Below are 19,564 nucleotides of genomic sequence, written 5' to 3' on the forward strand. Positions count from 1 at the left end.
CATCTGTCTTAAATAGGCAACTCCTTACTCTGATGTTATGCTCTTTGGTTCTAGAACTTCCCACCAGGGGGAACAATCTCTGCAAGTCTATCCTGTTAATCCCTCTTAGATAATGTTTCAATAAATTCTCTGCTTGTTCTTCTAAACTCCAATGAGTACAAGCCAATCAACTCTACTTCTTCTCATAACAAAATCCATCCATTCTCAGAAGAACAAACCTGGTGAATTTTCTCTGGACTGCCTCCTGTGCCAGTATAACTTTCCTCAGATAAAGGACCAAAATGGTTCACAGTATTCCAGGTGTAGCCTAATTAATGTCATGTGTAGTTCTAAAAAGACCTATATTTTTTTCAACTATTCCCCTTGAAATAAATGTCAAGCTTCAACTTGCTTTCCCTATTACCTGCTGAACTTAAGATATGAAGTTTGCATGATTCATGCACATGAACTCCAAAATCCTTCCTGCTATAGTTTCTACACGCTCTCTCCATATAAATAACATTAATCTTCTATTCTTCCTGCCAAGTGCAGAGCCTCACATTTTCTCACATGTTCTATCTGCCATGTTCTTGCCTACTCACTGGACCTGTCTATATCATTCGATGGACTCATTCCTAGCTTTTCCATCTATTTCTGTGTCATCTACAAAACTAGCAATAGTACATTCAATTCCTTTATCCAAGTCATTAATATTTATTGTAAATAATTGTGGCCCAGTACTGATCCCCTATGACACTGTTCTAGTTACAGGTTGCCATTTTGTAAAATGCCCTCTTAACCCAATTCTCTATCTCCTATTAGTTAGCCAATCCTTTATCCATGCTAATACACTGCTTTCAACACCATGGGCTCTTAATTTATTAAGTTACTTTATATGCAGGATTTCTCAAATACCTTTGGGTAATCCAAGTATAATACATCTACTATCTCCATTTATCTATTGAACATTAAAGTCACCCTTTATGTATCTTGCTTGTAACCTCCTCAAACAATTCTAATAAATTTGACAAGCTTTACTTGCTCTTCATTAAGCCATGTTAACTCTGCTTGATTATGCTATGTATCTCTAACTTCTCTATCATATTCTTTATAATAGGCTCTAATATTTTCCCAATGACAGATGTTAAGGTAACTGGCCTACAGTTCCCTGTTTTTATTTCTATCCCATTTTGAATAAAAGTATCATACTGACGGTTTTCCAATCATATGGGACTTTGTCCTTCACCAAAAGAAACCAAATTACTACACAAGGTTGAATATACTTGATAATGGAAAACAGATAGGAATATGTTGGACTTTAGTTGGGCATCACGATCAATGTTCCAATAAATCTAATCTTAATCCATCTATTTTCATAATTGAAGCTCCTCATCTATGAAATTATTTTCAAGAATTTTTTCTGCAGTTTCTCTAATGCCTTCACATCTTCCCTGAAGTGGGGTGGCAATAATTAGACACAATGCTCCAGTCTATTAGACAAGAGGTTTACCTTAATACCTTGTTTTTGAATGATTTTCTGTTATGGGACAGACAGGGAATGTGAGTGAGTAATGGAGATGGGACTGCCAGGAAGAAGGAGAGAAAGGCCTAAGACCAGAGGGAAAGGTGAGGTAGTGCAGAAGTTAGATTCAGTGGGATTGGAAGAGAAATAGGTGACTAATGGTAGATGGTAAAAGACAAACGCAATGCTGCTTCTGTTAGACTTACCGCTACAATTCTCTTCATTGCTTCCAGCTTCAGGGAATCCTTATTACTGTCCAACATCTCCTTCAGGTCGTCATGCCTGGGAATAGTAAAAACTGTATTTGTTTCTGCTGACCAGTCAGGATTTTAAATGAGCAGTTCTTCCTTGCACATGCCTTATTAACCATTTCTTAAAATCTTGATCAGCCTTTTCCAAGGAAGTACTCTGCCAAAACTAAAAACAATTGTCATTATTTATTATCAGTTACCTCTTTGTCTCATCCCTCTTCTTTATTTGAAAGATTGGCATCCTATTTGAGAGAAAAGCATAGAAAAGCTGTTCGCATAGCTGATTGTCCAAGAACTAGAGGGATACAAATTTATGCTTATAGGCAAAGGATTAGGGTTTAGGCTGGTGTAAGGAAGAAGTTTCTTACTTTGATTTATTTATTGTCACATGTATTTTGGAACAAAATACAGTGGAAATTGTTGTATAGTGTCATCACTCTCTAGTGCCATCTTAAAACAGAAAAATAAACCAAAATATAGAACATAAAGGCAGAAAAATATAGAAGTAAGGAAAAGTGTTCAACTTTACAGTCCTTCTTGTTAAGTTCTCCGCCATGAGACGTGAGCCTGGTGGCCGAACACAAGTGCCCTTCACAATGTTGCTGCTGCTGGAATGAAAGTCACCACTCTACTGCACCATCTCACCTCCACCAACACCCTCGCTATTATGACTACTCAAATATGAACAGGTAGATGCTAAGAAAGTTAAGGTTTCTTGCCACTCACAATCTTCTCCATCAAGGACATAGAACATAACAGCGCAGTACAAGCCCTTTGGTCCTCGATGTTGCACTGACCTGTGAAACCAATCTGAAACCCATCTAAGCTACACTATTCCATTATCATCCATATGTTTATCATTTAAATGCCCTTAAGGTTGGTGAGTCTACTGCTGTTCCAGGCAGGGCATTCCACGCTCTTGCTACTCTCTGAGTAAAGAACCTACCTCTGACATCTATCCAATATCTCCCACCCCTCAATGATCTTGTGGCATTCGCTCCTCATCATCCTCTGTCCTCAGGATAAACTGGACACATTGAGATGGGCTATCATGTGAGGAAGACTCTCTTCCATCCCTGATGTCTTTATATCTTGAAATCCATCAAACTCTGCCTTGAATATAGTGGATGACTGAGTCTCCAGAGGCCTCTGAGATAGACATTCCAAAGATTCACTGTCCTCTGAGTGAAGAAGTTCTTCCTCTCAGTCTTATAAAACAAAATGGTATAAACTTCGAACAGTAGGAAGAAGCCCTCATTTAGTGTTAATACAGAACTGGTCACCGAAATACAACTAGAAAATGAACCAAATTTTTATATCTGCCAGTTCACAATCTCCTGGGATTTGCTGAAGTATCAACCTTCCCCAGCAGTATCCTCAGAGAAATTATAAGTATTAAGTATTGTGTGTATTTTATTTGAATATTAACTCGAAATTGTAAGAACTGGATATATTTTATTTGAATGTTAACTGAAAAATGTAAGAACTGTGTATATTTTATTGGAATATTCACTGGAAAATGAAAGTTTGGATTATTAAGTTGTTTTTAACAACTCATAGGAAAACACTGTGGTCACTGAGTTTTTTTTTTGTCATACATTACCAAACCTAGCCTGTTGACTACCTCCCCACCCCATGGTGTGTCTCACTATCTTAACACAGGCTATTCCCATCAAGCCTCATGTTCCACCACTCTCACAAATGCCTGCAACATCTTTCCTCACTCTCTGTTACACACCTGAAACCAATAACCCTGCATGCCATCTATGTTGTCTGATTATTGACTCTGGACACCTCTGCACCTGCACCAAATGTAATAATTGTACCACCCACTTTCATCTCCTTTATGATTGTCTCTCTCTCATTCCAGAAGAGAAACAGTACCCAATACAGCCAAAAGACTCAAGACAGGTGGTTGGCTGCTCGACAATCAGATCCACACCCCTTATGTGGACAGCATTCTGACTCTGACCACCCTGAATACCAACTGATCATTTCAAAGCCTCTGGACAGTATCATAGGCTGCCCTTGAACCCTTGATTTAGCGTGTTAGGAGCCATGAGCAAAGGTTATTCCCTTGACTTAGGATCATAGAGATGTACAGCATGGAAACAGACTCTTTGGTCCAACTCGTCCATGCCGACCAGATCTCCTAAATTAATCTAGTTCCATTTGTCAGAATTTGGCCCATACCCATCTAAACCCTTCCTATTCATATGCCTTTTAAATGTTGTAATTATACCAGTCTCCATCACTTCCTCTGGCAGCTCATTCCATACACACATCACTTTTGCATGAAAAAGTTGTTTTTAAAATCTTTCTCCTCTTACCTTAAACCTATACTGTCTCATTTGGACTCCCACACTCCAAGGAAAAGATCTTGGTTATTCACCCTATCCATGCCCATCATGATTTTATAAACCTCTATAAGGTCACCCCTCAGCCTCCCACGCTCCAGGGAAAATAGTCCCATCCTATTCAGCCTCTCCATGTATTTCAAACCCTCCAACGCTGGCAATATCCTTGTAAATCTTTTCTGAACCCTTTCAAGTTTCACAACATCCTTCCTACAGCAGGGAGACCAGAATTGAACATAGTATTCTAAAAGTGGCTTAACCAAAATCCTGTATAGCCAACAAATGACCTCCCAACTCCTATACTCAATTTACTGACCAATAAAGGTATGCATACCAAACATCTTCACTATCCTGTCAGTCTGGGACACCACTTTCAAGGAACTATCAACATGCACTCCAAGGTCTCTTTGTTCAGCAACACTCCCCAGGACCTTACCATTAAGTGTACAATTCCTGCCCTGATTTGCCATTCCAAAATGCAGCATCTCACATTTATGTAAATTAAATTCCATGTGGCACTCCTCAGCCCATTAGCCCATTAGATCAAAGTCTTGACTGACATTCACAACAAACTTCCTGGTTTTGTGTCAGTGCTAAATGGCAAGGCAAACAGAAGTAATATGAGCATAGTATCTCTTGCCGAGTGAGAAAAGTGCATAAAGACATGGTGAGGCAATGCAAGAAAGGGATGCTGTAGCATCTTGGTAGGCTCAGAGTGAGTAAGTGCTATGACACTATGCAGCCTGGTCCAGTCAGTGAGCTGATGCATGTCCCTGAATGCAGGGTCCTTGTCCCAGCATTACAATGATAGTTTCAGAGATGTGCCATGAGGGTTCTTAGAGATTGGACATATTGGATGCTAATGTCAGTGGGATGTGTGTGGCAAGTGTCCATGGACCATGCCCTGAAATGTCTGGAGTCCTTTGGGGCAGGCAACATGCTGAATTCGCTAGGTATCCTTTCTGATTACTGTGTTAAGTTTTCTTGACATCTCGCTTGTTTGGAACATTTGGTTTGGCAGAAAGATGAATATTAATGAGGTGAGTTGGGCATCAACAAGGCACTTAACAAGCTACAATCTCCTTTAACTGGCAACTTGCCACTGCCTAACAAGAAACTTGTCACAGGCTTGGCAAACACATTAAAAGATGCTCCCTATTTAGAGACGGGCCTTGTCAGACTTCTTGTCTGATTCTGCCACAAATATCGTCATAGCCCACGTAATTTAGAACCCAGCAGGATTCTGCTTGTAATTATTTTTAAAAGGTGCATTTGATACTTTTATGAGATTCACTAATACCAAGTATCTTTAGGGGAATAAAAGCAATTTTCCAGCATAGCCTGAGAATTGATTTAAGTACAGTTTGTCACAGAACTGAGAGGAGAGACAGGACAAAGTTAGGACTTAGACTTCCAAAAAGCCTGCCAGCAAGTAAGATCACTTTTTCTACCTCTCTGAGTGGAAAATAAATATTATTCAAGACAGGTGTTTGAGGCATGCTCACTGCTGCAAAAAAAACCTGTAAATTCTGTAGTTTAAATAATTCCCACTATGCTTAATTTCATTCAACCCTCAATCAGCAGCTAAAGTCTAGCCCTACCTTTCCCCATACAGCATTTGAGGTTCACCCCCAATAATTTTCACTTTGGTTTGGAAATTCCTACTGGATAATATTAAATCTGAATGGTTACATCAGTCCCCACTCTCAGATCATGTGTTAACTAAGGTTAATGTGGTGACACAGAATGGGAAAGGTGAGAGTGGGAACTGTTCACATTCTAGTGCAACATCTGAATTTCCCAGTGCCCCAGTATTGTAGAACACCGGAAACATGATTCCAGACTGGAAACCTATCATGCGTCAACAGCCCATTCCAGGTGCTGAGCATCTCTGTAACTGGTCTCCAACTCCCACTCTCCATTCTATGTGTGAGAGTGAGAGTGAGAGAGGTTGGATGGGTCACAATGCATGCAGGAGGGTGGGGGGTTGGATGGGGCAAAAAGTGTGTGATTGATTAGTGAGCTAATAGAATATCTGTAAATCTATGGGTGAACAGTATAATATTAATGACAAATGGGCTTTAGTTGATTAACTGAGGAATGGAATGTAGCCAATACAGGGCAGGATAATTGACTGAAAAATAAAATAAAAATAGCATCTCTGGTACTAATGGCCCTCATTTGCTGTTTAGTAGACTCCCAGAACAATCCCTTACAACTTACCACAGTGATTCACGGCATTCACATACTAAGTGTCAAACATATCATGACTGTGAGAAAGATAGAAAGAGCAACTGCAATTTGTGCAATGTGCACAATGGATAAACCCTCTGCTAAAGGAGTCATTGAAATAAAGAAAGTCTTAGCTTTTGCAATTGGACCTCTGGTGGGATGATATATTATGACCCAACTGTCTATGTGTTGTTCTGATTTTGGAGGCTGAGCTTCAGGTACTTAGTGTAGGTGATATCTGGGTCCATAATCAGACCAAGTTTAAGGAGCTCCACAGAGAAAATAAAGCAAGGAAGAAAATCTTGGGAAAGCAGGCCAAAGCAAATTTAAAGGGCTGTAGACATGTAAAAGTAAGATTCTGGATTAGTGGTGCTGGAAGAGCACAGCAGTTCAGGCAGCATCCAAATAGCTTCGATGCTGCCTGAACTGCTGTGCTCTTCCAGCACCACTAATCCAGAATCTGGTTTCCAGCATCTGCAGTCATTGTTTTACCATGTAAAAGTAAGAGACAGCAAATGGGAAAAAAGGTACAGGCTGGTCTTAAGGATGGTTATTATCCATTCTTAATTGCACACTGTTTGTGATTGGATACCCACTGAAATGTTTGCAAGGGAAACATATGCAGGGTCATGGGAAAGAGAAGGAAGATAGCAGTTAAGGTGAGGATTAATTCAAAAAGTAGGTGCAATGGCTTAATGGCCTCCCTTTCACCATGTCAGACACGTCCAACAGGTAGCCCACAGCCTCTGAGGAATTATGTGAAACCATTGTTCAGAATACAGGTAAGTGTAACTGGAAGAATTTGCCAGGAGCTGCTACTCCATTCAGAGTCTACATCTCTCCCATGATTACTGAAAATAGTCTGTGTTTGAAAGAGCAATGAATAGCACAATGTGAGTAACTTAATTCAGCCTGAGACCTGAAGCCATGATAGCTAATCTGTGAAACAGGCATTGGAAGCTGTCAGGGAGACCCTGACTTGGGTAAGAGGTATACATAACAGTTAGACTCCAGATGGCAGGATAGGGATTGGAAGAAAGGCTGGTTGGGAGTCAGGTGGGCTTTTTTATTTGGTGGAGGTTGAGTGAGTGATGGGGAATGGTGGGTAGATGAGTGAGTAACTGATTAATAAGGCAGGGCGGGAGGAGGCTGCATGGCAGAGTAAGTGGGACTGAGCCAGATACAGATCCACTCCTTTACCTCTCGCCTAGCCTCAGCAGGCTGAGTGGGGTGGAAAATCTGGATTGGTGAGAAACCTGCTTCCAACTGCTACCTTGTGAATTCTTCTGAGGCTAGCTCAGAGTATGCCATACCAGTTTTTGAAAAAAAACCATCAATGTTAGTCAAACCTAACTCCTTCACTTGGTCTTGGTCCCCACCCACTTGCTAGTCATCAGGACTTGGAGCCTTGTCTTTTTCTCTCTGTACCCCAGCCACTTAAACAAATAGACAAAAATAAGATTTCTCAGTTAACTCTGCTTGTTGATTTTTACTGGTGATCACTCATTTTATTACTTGATAAATTGCTTTGGATATTTTTTTTGTTTATCTGAAATTCACGTTTACTGTTGTGGCAAAGCTTATCTTACTGAAACTTACCTATTGGCTACATAAGTGACAAAAAAGTTGAAATGTGTTTCCCTCCAACTGAAAAAATTGGACAACCCTAAACTATGTCAGTCTACAGTTAGGTCAGAGCTTTAAAAATCTGCTGCACATTTCTCTTCCCAAACTGTGTCCCTTGGAAAGCTAATTAATCATCTTTCCAAATGGATCAATAACTGAGCACTGGACTGCTTCTGATACCAGGAATCTGTGTAAGATGCCACATAATGTCAACTGCGCCTAATATTTTGAACATATTGCTGATGCTTTTGGTCTGACTTCATCAGGACATATGCAAAACTACCAAATTTTGGAAAATCACAACAATTTAAACTGAAGGAGAAATTATTTCAATCAGATGCTTTGCACGTGGATCTGCCCCAACTCCTTTCTGTACCTGTTTCCTGAAATTCAACAAACCACTTTACCCAAATCTACAATGTCTGGGACAGGATTTTTGCCAGGGAGTGGAAAGGGAATTGAGTCAAGTTTAATTACCACCTTGCCCTATATTATCAGTGCAGGGTGTTATATTGTGTGTGTTCTAGAGACAAGATCCTCCCTTAAAAGGCAGCTGTACCATGGTTTTCCTGATTAGATAAATCTAGTCAAGTCACAGACACCAGGTTGGAGTCTAACAGGTTTATTTGAAATCACAAGCTTTTAAAGTACTGCACTTTTGTCAGGTGAAGGCCTGGTCAGCTAGCTTCAATAGCTTATGATTTTTAAATAAACCTGTTGCACTATAACCTGGTGTTGTGTAACTTCTGACTTTGTCCACCCCAGTCCAACACCAGCACCTCCACATCAAGAATGAATCCAAACAACACTGCCAGAGTTCTGGTAATTCTAAATGATGGACAACCCATCAGTCTGTCTGCTGTGTTGAAGATGTTTTAAAGTGGAGAGCACATTAAAAAATAAATCTGAACCTTCTCCAGTATAAGTAGGCTTAGTGAAAGTGTGTGTGTGTATCTAATCTCTCAGAACAAGGATGCAATTTACACATGGCAAGAACATGTGCATGGAGTCTTTTAGCATAGGCAAGCTGTTGCACCGCAGATTCCATACAGTTCTGGCTGATCAATAACTCTGTCTTACTGCCTGCAATGGCTTTTTCAGAAAGATTTAGAGGTTAATGGTCAACCTCTTTGGTTGCATTAAGACAGGACTTCTATGGAATTGGATTTGTTCGCAGACCTTCTGCTCCAACAGTGGGAAATGGCCACCTGCTATCCCTTTAGACGTCCCCTAGTTAGGATTAGAACAAGCATCTTAAGAGAGATGTGTGAAGAGTCTGAGGTGTTTAGGGAGGAAATTCCAGACTTGAGATGCTGGCTGACAACACAGCCCATGAATTTTGGTGATGTGCAAGTGGCTGGCATTTGAGCAGCAAGAAGGTCTTGAGACTGGAGTAGGTGATGGATACAATGGAAGAGTGAGCCTATGGAAGGATTCAAAATTAAGGTTGAGAATTTTATAATCCACGTCTGTGCCTGATTTGCATTTCTAAAGAGCAGATTGCTGTGGGAATTAGGGCCATCACCCTCCTGTCTTTAGAAGAAAGATTTGAAATTTTATACTTTAGGATCTCCCAAAGTACTATACAGTCAATTAAATACACCTGAAACCTAAACAGAACAGCTACTTTTCATATAGTAAGATCCCTCAGGCATCAATGTGACAATCTGGGGATTTATTTTTAAGTGACATTGGTCGATGATTGGTTGACGAGGTTGGTGTACAGTTTTCACTGCAGCAGGGACAGCCCCTACCCCACTATACTTCAGGGCCTCACTTTAACATCTCATTTGAATGTTGTACCTCCAACAGTACGGCAAAGGTCAGTCAAATGCAAAAACTAAAAATCTAAAAATCAATGAGATGAGGCTGAATGAGCTCCTCCAGTTTCTGAGCTGGATATACTTGACTCAGTAAGTTAGCACACTGCACTTGTTCTGAAATTTACTTCACAATGGGCCACTTCAAAGGAGGGGCAAACTTGTATGTCAAGTCAGCAACAACAAAGGCCTAATACTTTTCCCACCACTCATCAAAAAACAAAACACAAACACTTTTTGGGAAATCTCTAATCAATCGCACCTCATGGACACAAGAATTCTGAGGCCTCTGTCAAAGGGAGGATTATACGCAAGTTAAAGCGATTGTGTGAAAGCTAAGGTATGTGGCAGTATCTGTGATACCTAACACTCAACATGAATAATGGAACAAAAACTGACGGAAAAATCTTACTGACCCAGCAACAAGCTCCTGTAACAGCGACGCATCTTCCCATCAGCAGAAGCTGAGTTGAAGATACCATTCACCTCGGATTTGCTGAAGTAATGGTTATGTCAGTAGACTAGCAATCCAGAGCCCAGGCTAACACTCCAGGAACAGGGGTTCAAATACCATTATGGAAATTTAAATTCAATCAATAAATTTGAAAAAGTGGCAATGAGACTATCATTGATTGCTGAAAAATAACATCTAGTTATCTAACAGCCAACGGGAAGCTTTGGGAAACAGTTGTTTGATAATGTTCTATCTGAAATGGCACTGGAATTAGATTCAATAATGACTTCAAGAGCCTACTGAATAAATATTTCAAAAGGAACCACAAAGAGAGCTATGATGTAAGAACAGGGGAATGACAGTGGGATAGCTTCTCCAAACAGCAGGCACAACAGACTGACAACAGGCCTCATTCTGAATCCAAAGAGGTGGCTCAGGAATTGCAACACCATGAAGGAAGGGAAGAATATGCACTTCTGTAGCACCTTTCATTACCTCAGAGCATTGCAAAGTGCCTTGTAAACAATTGAATGCTCCACATGCACAAATATGAGCAGTCAAGATCAGCCTGTTTAGTCACATGAGAATGCATAGACACCATCCCCAGATTGAGAGACAGCCAACAACTGACTGAAGTTATCATTTCAAAAACAAAATTTGAACAATTCTGTGTGGTGTGATTGTAAGCCTCTGGAATGGCTTTGAGCCTACATTCTGGCACTGATTTTATGATACTATTGAGCCTGATTGGGTGTAAGTTTGCTAGTTCATATTTGTGCTCTCTTGGATTACAGTTACAGTATAATTGGGGTGAGTGTATTGGATTGCAAATCCTTTTCCACTAATTATTTTTTCTCTCTCTCTCCCAAGAGAGTTTGTCAGCTGTTTGTAGCCTAAGTTGAAAAACCTAAATTTCCCCAGTAAGTCCTCACCATTCTGTCACTAAAGGCTGAATCTTACAAGCTTGTGGCTAAGTGTCAGTTACATTGAACTTTTTCATCGTGAGACCTAGCAAGATCTGTGTATTTTACAAACTTTAATTTAACCAGGAGATAGTGAGGTCTGAAGATGCTGGAGAGTCAAAGTCAATAAGATGTGGCACTGGAAAAAGCACAGCAGGTCAGACAACATCCGAGGTTGAGAAGAGTCAAAGTTTCAGGCAAGACTGATTAAACATTGGCTCTCCTCCTCCTCCTCAGATGCTGCCTGACCTGCTGTGCTTTTTCCAGTGCCACACTTTATCAACTCTTACTTCATTAACTACCAAACCCTCCCCACCAACACTCCTCTTGTCAGATTCTAATATTAGTACCAACCATTCAGAATAACACACCACTGCTAGGATATCTTCACATTGACAGCATTTTTGGTGCCAATGCCATATTTAAGTATCTGTTTACACCCAGATACACACAGTTTGGAGCTTCAGTGCATGTTTCCTAACATTTGTCTTGTGCATAGCAGATGAGAGATTTGGCACCCCATTTTAAAGATGGTGACTTGGAGGCCCTGCTGGATGGATTGGTGCACAGGCAGAAAGTCCTCTTATTCCAGTGGAAGCCATTACGCTACACAATGCCAGCTTTGTCTGAGGTTGTCACCTTGGTCAGTCAGTTTCAGCCATCTGGAGGAATGTACAGTAAGAAGGTAAGACCGCTGCCCACTCATTTACTGGGGACACCTCCACACCAGCACAAAAAGTAATCAGCTGTGCCACCACTTTCATCTCTTTCAACCCTGCATTGCTCTCATTTCAGAAGGAAAATAGCCCACAAGAGATCAGAAAGACTCGAGATAGATGGTGGGCTGCCTGATTCACTTCTCACCCTTTATAGGGAGATGATCCTAACTTGGATTACCCAAGCAGATTACTTATTATGCTTGAGCACCTAGGCTGGCATCAGTGCATGTCCTTGCTTTACATGATAAAAATATATATCACTACTGTGAGTCCAGTATCTCTGGCTGAGGGGCAAAGTGCAAAAAGACAAGATAATTCAAGGCAGGCATGTTTGTATCATCCAGGTAGGTTTAGAGTGATTCAGAGTAATGACAGCCAGCAAACAGGCTGGACATGCAGCCTGTTCAATCCACATGCTTAGTGCTTGTTCCTTAGCACAGCATAACACTAACAGTGGACATCTCAATGAGTCTATAATTTGCAGCTGTATCCCAAGGTACAGCATTGAAGTGTGCAGAAGGTTGCTGTTGTGGATAGGAAATATGCCACGAGTGTTTTTTTAAGAATTCAAGCATGATCTAATTCCCTTTCAACAAACCATTGACCAAGGATTTCTGAAGGCCTGATAGTCATCATTTGAAACCGTTTAATGAGCTGGCAAATTATAATTATTTTCTTTTCTTTTTAACATATCCCTTAACTGTCACTATATATGAGTTGGGGTTGTGATCAAAGAACCATAGGAATTAATAACAGTGCCTTGTTGCTTATCTGTGTTCCATTAAAATTACACAAATGGAAAAATTGTTAATTTTTGTTTAAATTATAAACTTGGTGTCCAAGACCTGTTTATTTATAAAGTCTAGTTAGGAACAATTTATCAACTCTGAGAGTTATTGTGCTATGGCACAAAGATAGGCAGCAGAATCAAATCAGCCTTCCTACCTTTGTATTCACAATACTGTAAAATTAAAAAAGTTAACAACCCTCAAAATTGGCCCAATGATTCCTCACCGATTCCAGATGGGTTGTGAATAACTGACACTAGACACCAGGTTTATAGCTTAAACAAAAGGCTTAACAATTTATTAGCAATACAATAACTTTAGCAGAGCAAAGTTAAACAACAAAACAATCTAATTTTATGAATGAAACCTAATAACCCTCATCCCTGATGAAGGCCTTTTGCTCAATGTCGACTCTCCTGTTCCTCGGATGCTGCCTGACCTGCTGTGCTTTTCCAGCACGCACTCTTGCACCTTTGCTTTCTGCCCTATTCACACAAAAGACTGACAGACAAACAGTTAAAGGATAAATTTTAAAGAAAGGAAAAAACAAAACTGGCCAGATGATTTGAACAGTTTCCATGATGGATTGTTTCACAAGTACATAGGTTTGTCTCTTGACTGACATGTTCAGAAAAATCAATCAATGCAACCTTTTCCAGATCATTGAGGAAGAGCCAGTAATATTTATAATTCAGTGTCTATTCTCTGAACTTCTAATAGCTGAATATGGTAGATTAGGCGGAGAGCCTTCAAATATACCATAAGGCCATAAGAAATAGAAACAGGAGTGTGCTGTTTGGCCCCTGGAGCCTACTCTACCATTCAATAGAATTATGGCTGATCTGACACTCCTCACATCCACTTTTCCTGTCCTTTCCCCACAACCCTTAATTCCCCTACTGATCAAGAATCTGAGCCTTAAATATACATAAGGACTCTGCTCCATAGCTCTCTGTAGCAACAGGTTCTCAACAGCCCTCACTGAAGAAATTTCTTTCATCTCAGTCTTAAATTTGGATTCCTTAATTCTGAGTCTATGCCTCTGGTCCTAAACTCACCTATGAAGGGAAACATCCTCTTGGCATTTGCCCTGTCAAGCCCCTTAAGAATCCTAATTGCTTCAATGAGAACATTTCTCACTCTTTTAAATTCCAATCTGATTAATCTTTGCTCATAAGACAATCCCTCCATACTAGGGAGAATTTTAGTGAACCTTCTCTGAACTGCCTCCAATAAAGTTATGTTTCCTTAAGGGGACCAAAACTGCTCATAGTACTCCAAATATTGTCTCACCAGTACTTTGTAATGTTACAGTAAGACATCCCTACTCTTATAATCCAACCCCCAAGAAATAAGGCCCAAAATTCCATTAGCATTCCTGATTACCTGCTGCCCTGTGTACTTGCTTTCTGTGCTCATGCATTAGTATCTCCAAGTCCCTTTTGTGTTGCAGCTTTCTGCAGTTTTTTCTCCATTTAAACAATACTCTGGTTCTTTTGTTCTCCCTTCCAAAATGAACAACTTCACATTTTCCCACATTATATTCCATTTGCCAACGTTTTGCCCACTAACTTAACTGATCATTATCTCTCTAAATTGTATCCGACTCGAAATCTGCCTTTCCACCTATTTTTGTGTTGCCTACAAATTTGCGTCCTTCATCCAAGTCAGTAATCTATCTTGTAAACAGTTGTGTCCTAGCAATGATCCTTGTGGAATCCCACTGATTACAGGTCACCAAACTGAAAAATAGCCTCATTCCCACTTGTTGTTTCCTGATCATTAGCCAATTTTGTATCCATGCCAATATACTATCTATGACACCATGGGCTCTTATGACTTCTTCGAGGTATCACATTGGCAACTTTCCAATCCTCTGGTATTTCTCCAGAATCCAAGGTTCTTGGAAAATTACAATCAATGCATCCACTATTTTTAACTATGTTTAACTCCTCTGCTATTTCCTTGATCCTCATAACTGTCTCAACAGATTCATTTTCTAAGGAACTTCTTTTCATCTTGACCTCACTTTTCCTTTTTTAAGAAGCTGATTGTCAGTTTTTATATTTCTTGCTCCTTTGCTCTCATTGTTTATTTTCACTTCTTTTATCTTTTTAGTCCTCCTTTGCTGGATTCTGAATTTATTGCAGTCTTCGGGGTTACTATTGTCTTTTGCCTTCTTATGTGCTTTTCCTTTCAACTTAATACTCTCCTTAACTTCCTTAGCTTATCCCTCTTAGAATTTTCGCTTCTTACAAGAGTGCATCTTTGCTAAGAATCACGAATTACCTCCTTTAAATGTCTGCCACTGTTTGGTTACTAACTTTCCTGCTAATCTATTTGCCCAATTCACTTCAGCTAGCTCTATCTTCATTTCATAGTAATGCCCTTTATTTAAGTTGTTTTTAATCCAAATTTCTCACTCTAAAATTGAATATTCATTTTTACCATGTTAGGATCACTACTTCCAAGGGGATGTTTTACTCTAAGGTCATTTATTAAACCTACCTTATTATGCATTGCCAGATCCAAGATAGTCTGCTATCTGGTACGTTCTGTGATATATTGCTCTTGGAAACTATCCCTAATGCATTCAATGAATTTGTTTTCATAGCTACCCTTTCCAATTTAATTAACTCCATCAACAAGAAGAATAAAGTCACCCATAACTATTGCTCTATTCTTTTTCACGTGCTCCAATTATTTGTTGATTTATAGATTTTCCTACAGAGCGGCTACTGTTTTGGGATCTACTCCCAAAACAGTACTCCTACCAGTACACTACTCCTACCAACGTCTCCTTTCCCTTTCTCTTTTTTTTAATCTAAGCCCAAAAAAATGTTACATCATCCAAGCCTAAATCATCTCTCTCAACCGTCCTCATTTAATCTCTTATTAATCGCATTGTGACCCCACCTTTTCCATCCCTCCTATTGTTCTGAAAGGTCAAATACATTAAATTCCCAGTTTTATCTCTTTGTAATTATGTTTCTGAAATGGTTATGAAATCATATTCATATTTTGATTTTCACTGTCAGTTCATCTAAATTCATGTTGAATCATCAGCAGCCATTCTCCTTCTCTCAGAAAGCCCCAGTACAAAGAACACCAGTTCCTCCCTCTGTTTCATCATTATGTTGTCTCCCAGACTTTCGGTTCGCGTTCCCGGGTATTGGCCTTATTAATGACCAAAGTACCTGTTATCTGTTTAAGGATCTGGTCTCTCTGAAGTTAAAGTATCTGTAGAACACTTTTTAATCAAGAAACAGCCTGTAAATCAACTTTCAGACCTGGCCTCATGAACCAAAAAATTCGCTTGTTCTCTATTTTTTAAACACAAGCTATAGGTCTCAGCTCCCAGCTGACAGATCCAAATCAAAAATTTGATTTAATAAAGAGCAAAAATAGTGAAACTTCAGACAGTTCTAATAATTGAATATTTAAATGTCACTGTGTTTCAAATCCAGCCCATTCAGAGGAAAATCACTGCCTGAACCGTCCTCATCCACCACCACTCACTTCCACCTGGCCAAGCTCATTCTCACCCTCAACAGCGTCTCTTCTAACTCCTCTCACTTCCTTCAAGTTGGAGAGGTGGCCACGAGTTATGCTAGTCTCTTTGTTGGGTATGTGGAATATCCCTTCTTCCAGTCCTACTCCAGCCCTCACCTACAATTCTTTCCCCAATATATCAATGACATCATTGATGTGTCTCCTCCTGAATTGGAGAAGTTTTGTCTAGTTTGCTTCCAATTTTCACCCCGCTCTCACATTCACCTGATCCATCCTGAGTCCTCCTTTCCCTTTCCTCACAACTGTTTCCATTTCTGGGAATAGGCTGGCCACCAATATCACTACAAATACAACAACTCCCACAGATACCTTGACTGTACATCCTCACATCCTGCTTCCTGTAAAGACACTATTCCATTCTCCCAGTTCCTCGCATTTGTTCTGATGATGCCAATTTTAATAAAGGATCTCTAATAGCTCCATCTTCTTCCTCAACTGAAGACTCTCCAGCACTGTGGTTGACAGGACCCTCAGCCAGGTCGAACCTATCTCCTGCACTTCAGCCCTCAAACCCTCTCTTCCCTCCCACAACAACAATAGGGTCCCACATGTCCTCAAGCTGATATTTCCACCACCTCCAACAGGATGCCACCACCAAACACCATCCATCCCCTCGCATGTCAGCCTTCTGCAGGGACCATTCCCTCCAGGACACTCTGGTCCACTCCTCCATACTCCCACACTTTCTCCTGCATTTGCAGAAGGTGTAACACCTGCCTGTTTATTTCCTCCCTCCTCACTATCCAAGCCTCCTTGCAGGTGAAGCAATGCTTTACTTGCACTTCACTCAATCTAGTCTTCTATACTCATTGCTCACAATGTGATCTCTACATTGGGGAAACTAAGCATAGACTGGGTGACTGCTTTGCAGAACACCTATGGTTCTATCTGCAAAAAAGACCCTGAGTTTCTAGTTGCCTGGAGAAAGTGAGGACTGCAGATGCTGAAGATCAGAGCTGAAAATGTGTTGCTGGAAAAGCGCAGCAGGTCAGGCAGCATCCAAGGAACAGGAGAATTGACGTTTCATTCCTGAAGAAGGGCTCATGCCCGAAACGTTGATTCTCCTGTTCCTTTCTAGTTGCCTGCCACTTCAACACACCATCGTGTTCACCTGGCCAACATCTCCACTTCAGGCTTTCTGCAGTGCTCTAGTAAAGCTCAGTGCAAGCTAGAAGAACAGCACCATATTTTCTGTTTGGGCACTCTAGCCTTCTGGGCTTAATATTGAGTTCTTGCAAGGATGCCTACCAAGAAGAAGTTCTCCTCCTCTCTCCACAAGAATCTGTGAATCTCTCTCTCTCTCTCTCTCTCTCTCCAACCCCCAGATCATCTCCTCTGTCCTGAAGCTCTTCAACCATGTACTGAAACAGACTCGCTACCACAGCCACATTTGCTTCATCTTCCACCTCTGAACACGTCAACCCTATGGCATCAATGTGGACTTCACCAGTTTCCTCATTTCCCCTCCCCCTGCCTTACCCCAGTTCCAACCTTCCAGCTCAGCACCATCCTCATGACCTGTCCCACTGGCCAATCTTCCTTTCCACCTATCCGCTCCACCCTCCCCTCTGACCTATCACCTCCATCCCCACCCCCATTCACCTACTGTACTCTTTGCTACCTTCTCCCTAGCCCACCCTATTTATCTCTCCACCCAGGAGGCTTCCTGCCTCTATTCCTGATGAAGGGCTTTTGCCCAAAACATTGATTTTGTTGCTCCCTGAATGCTGCCTGACCTGCTGTGCTTTTCCAGCACCACTCTGATCTAAACTTAATATTGAGTTCAACAATTTTAGGGTTTGAGGGCCTTACCCCAACCCCTATACACCAGGCCTTCTCATCACATTGGTTACAGAAATATTGTCAGCTATTAACAGCACCCATTAGCAGCTATTCATTCCCCCAGACAGATTTTTAACCACTCCTTTGTCCAACTGTTTTTCTCTCTCCTTGGGCTCAATCTCAACTCATCGTTTACTCTCCTCCATCACATCTTCTGCATAAATATCAACCTTGTCCTAAATAACTTCAATTCTGAAGGAGGATCACTGAACCTGAAACATTAACTCTGATTTCTTTTCATAGATGCTGCCAGACCTGCTGAGTTTTTTCCAGCAATTTGTTTTTTTTCTTAATTTTATTTCAATGGGTGGGCAAGGCCAACATTTATTGCATACATCTAAATAGCCTCAAATTAGTGGGTTACTAAGTAATTTCAGAGGACAATCACCTTATTGTAAGTCTAGATGTGGTAAAGGCAGCAGCTTTCTATTCCTAAAAGAGGAGTGAACTAAATGATATATAAAGCATTGCCAGTAGTTTTACAGTCACCATTACCAAAATTAGTTTTATTTCATATTTGTTCCAGCTTCTGTGATGGGAGTTGTACCTATGACCACAAAGAATTAACCAGGCCCTCTCATCCAGTTTAATTTCTGCTAAAAGAAGGACAGAAATCAGAAGACACCTTTCACAAAATTCTGAATGGAAATTCTCTACTACTGTTGGCAAGGTCATAAAAGATGCATAAAGTAGGAAATTTTGTCAATGTGCAAATTAGACAGAATGAAAACAGACATCCAGAAGGGCTGAAAAGCCTCCCTGTATGTTCCTAACCAGGGATGTTCTCTCTGTCTCTGTCTGTATGTACACACACACACACACACCAACTCCGTCTAAGCAGGATAAACACCTGATAAATATAACTACTTTTCAAGGCTAACCTTTTAGAAACAAACATCATGTACAGCTTTTGTTCAAATGTTTCTCTTGAATTATGCTGAGGTAAGCAAAGCACTGATTGCTTGATCTTTCTGTGGAGTGAGCTGAAGGAAGGATCAGTACACAACAAATGATAAACACAGACTTTACTGGATACTAACAGGGCCTTGTGACAGGAAACATGGAGCACGTACTGGCTCAACAATTCCTGAAGAAGGGCTTATGCCCAAAATGTCGATTCTCCTGCTCCTTGGATGCTGCCTGGCCTGCTGTGTTTTTCCAGCACCACATTTTTCAACTCTGGTCTCCAGCATCTACAGTCCTCACTTTCTCCTCAATAATTCAGGTGCCAACTCTGGTTGGCTAAATTCTTGAAGGTTCCATTACATGGCTTCCTCCCCACAATGACCAGCTCTGCAAAACAGCCTAATCTCACTAACATTTTCATAACTAATTATTGAAAAATATCTCAAAAAGCTAATTTTGTTTTTCAATGCCCCTTCAGGGATTTTGCACATGGCAGGGTATGAATTCATCTTGAGTAACTCCAATTCGATCTT

At 40.6% G+C, this 19,564-nt stretch overlaps 1 protein-coding gene across 7 annotated transcripts in view; it reads right to left on the reverse strand.

Annotated features, from left to right (window-relative positions):
• The window catches only part of ap3b2 (adaptor related protein complex 3 subunit beta 2), a 232,821-nt gene that overhangs the window by 142,023 nt on the left and 71,234 nt on the right, over positions 1-19,564 (reverse strand). For all 7 annotated transcript variants that reach the window (XM_072553206.1, XM_072553202.1, XM_072553204.1 and 4 more), the window contains one exon: positions 1,708-1,783. In XM_072553206.1, coding sequence (XP_072409307.1) covers positions 1,708-1,783 — 76 coding nt within the window. The remainder of the gene's footprint in view (positions 1-1,707; positions 1,784-19,564) is intronic.

This window comes from Chiloscyllium punctatum, chromosome 33 (assembly GCF_047496795.1).
Source record: "Chiloscyllium punctatum isolate Juve2018m chromosome 33, sChiPun1.3, whole genome shotgun sequence".
Lineage (NCBI taxonomy): Eukaryota > Metazoa > Chordata > Chondrichthyes > Orectolobiformes > Hemiscylliidae > Chiloscyllium > Chiloscyllium punctatum.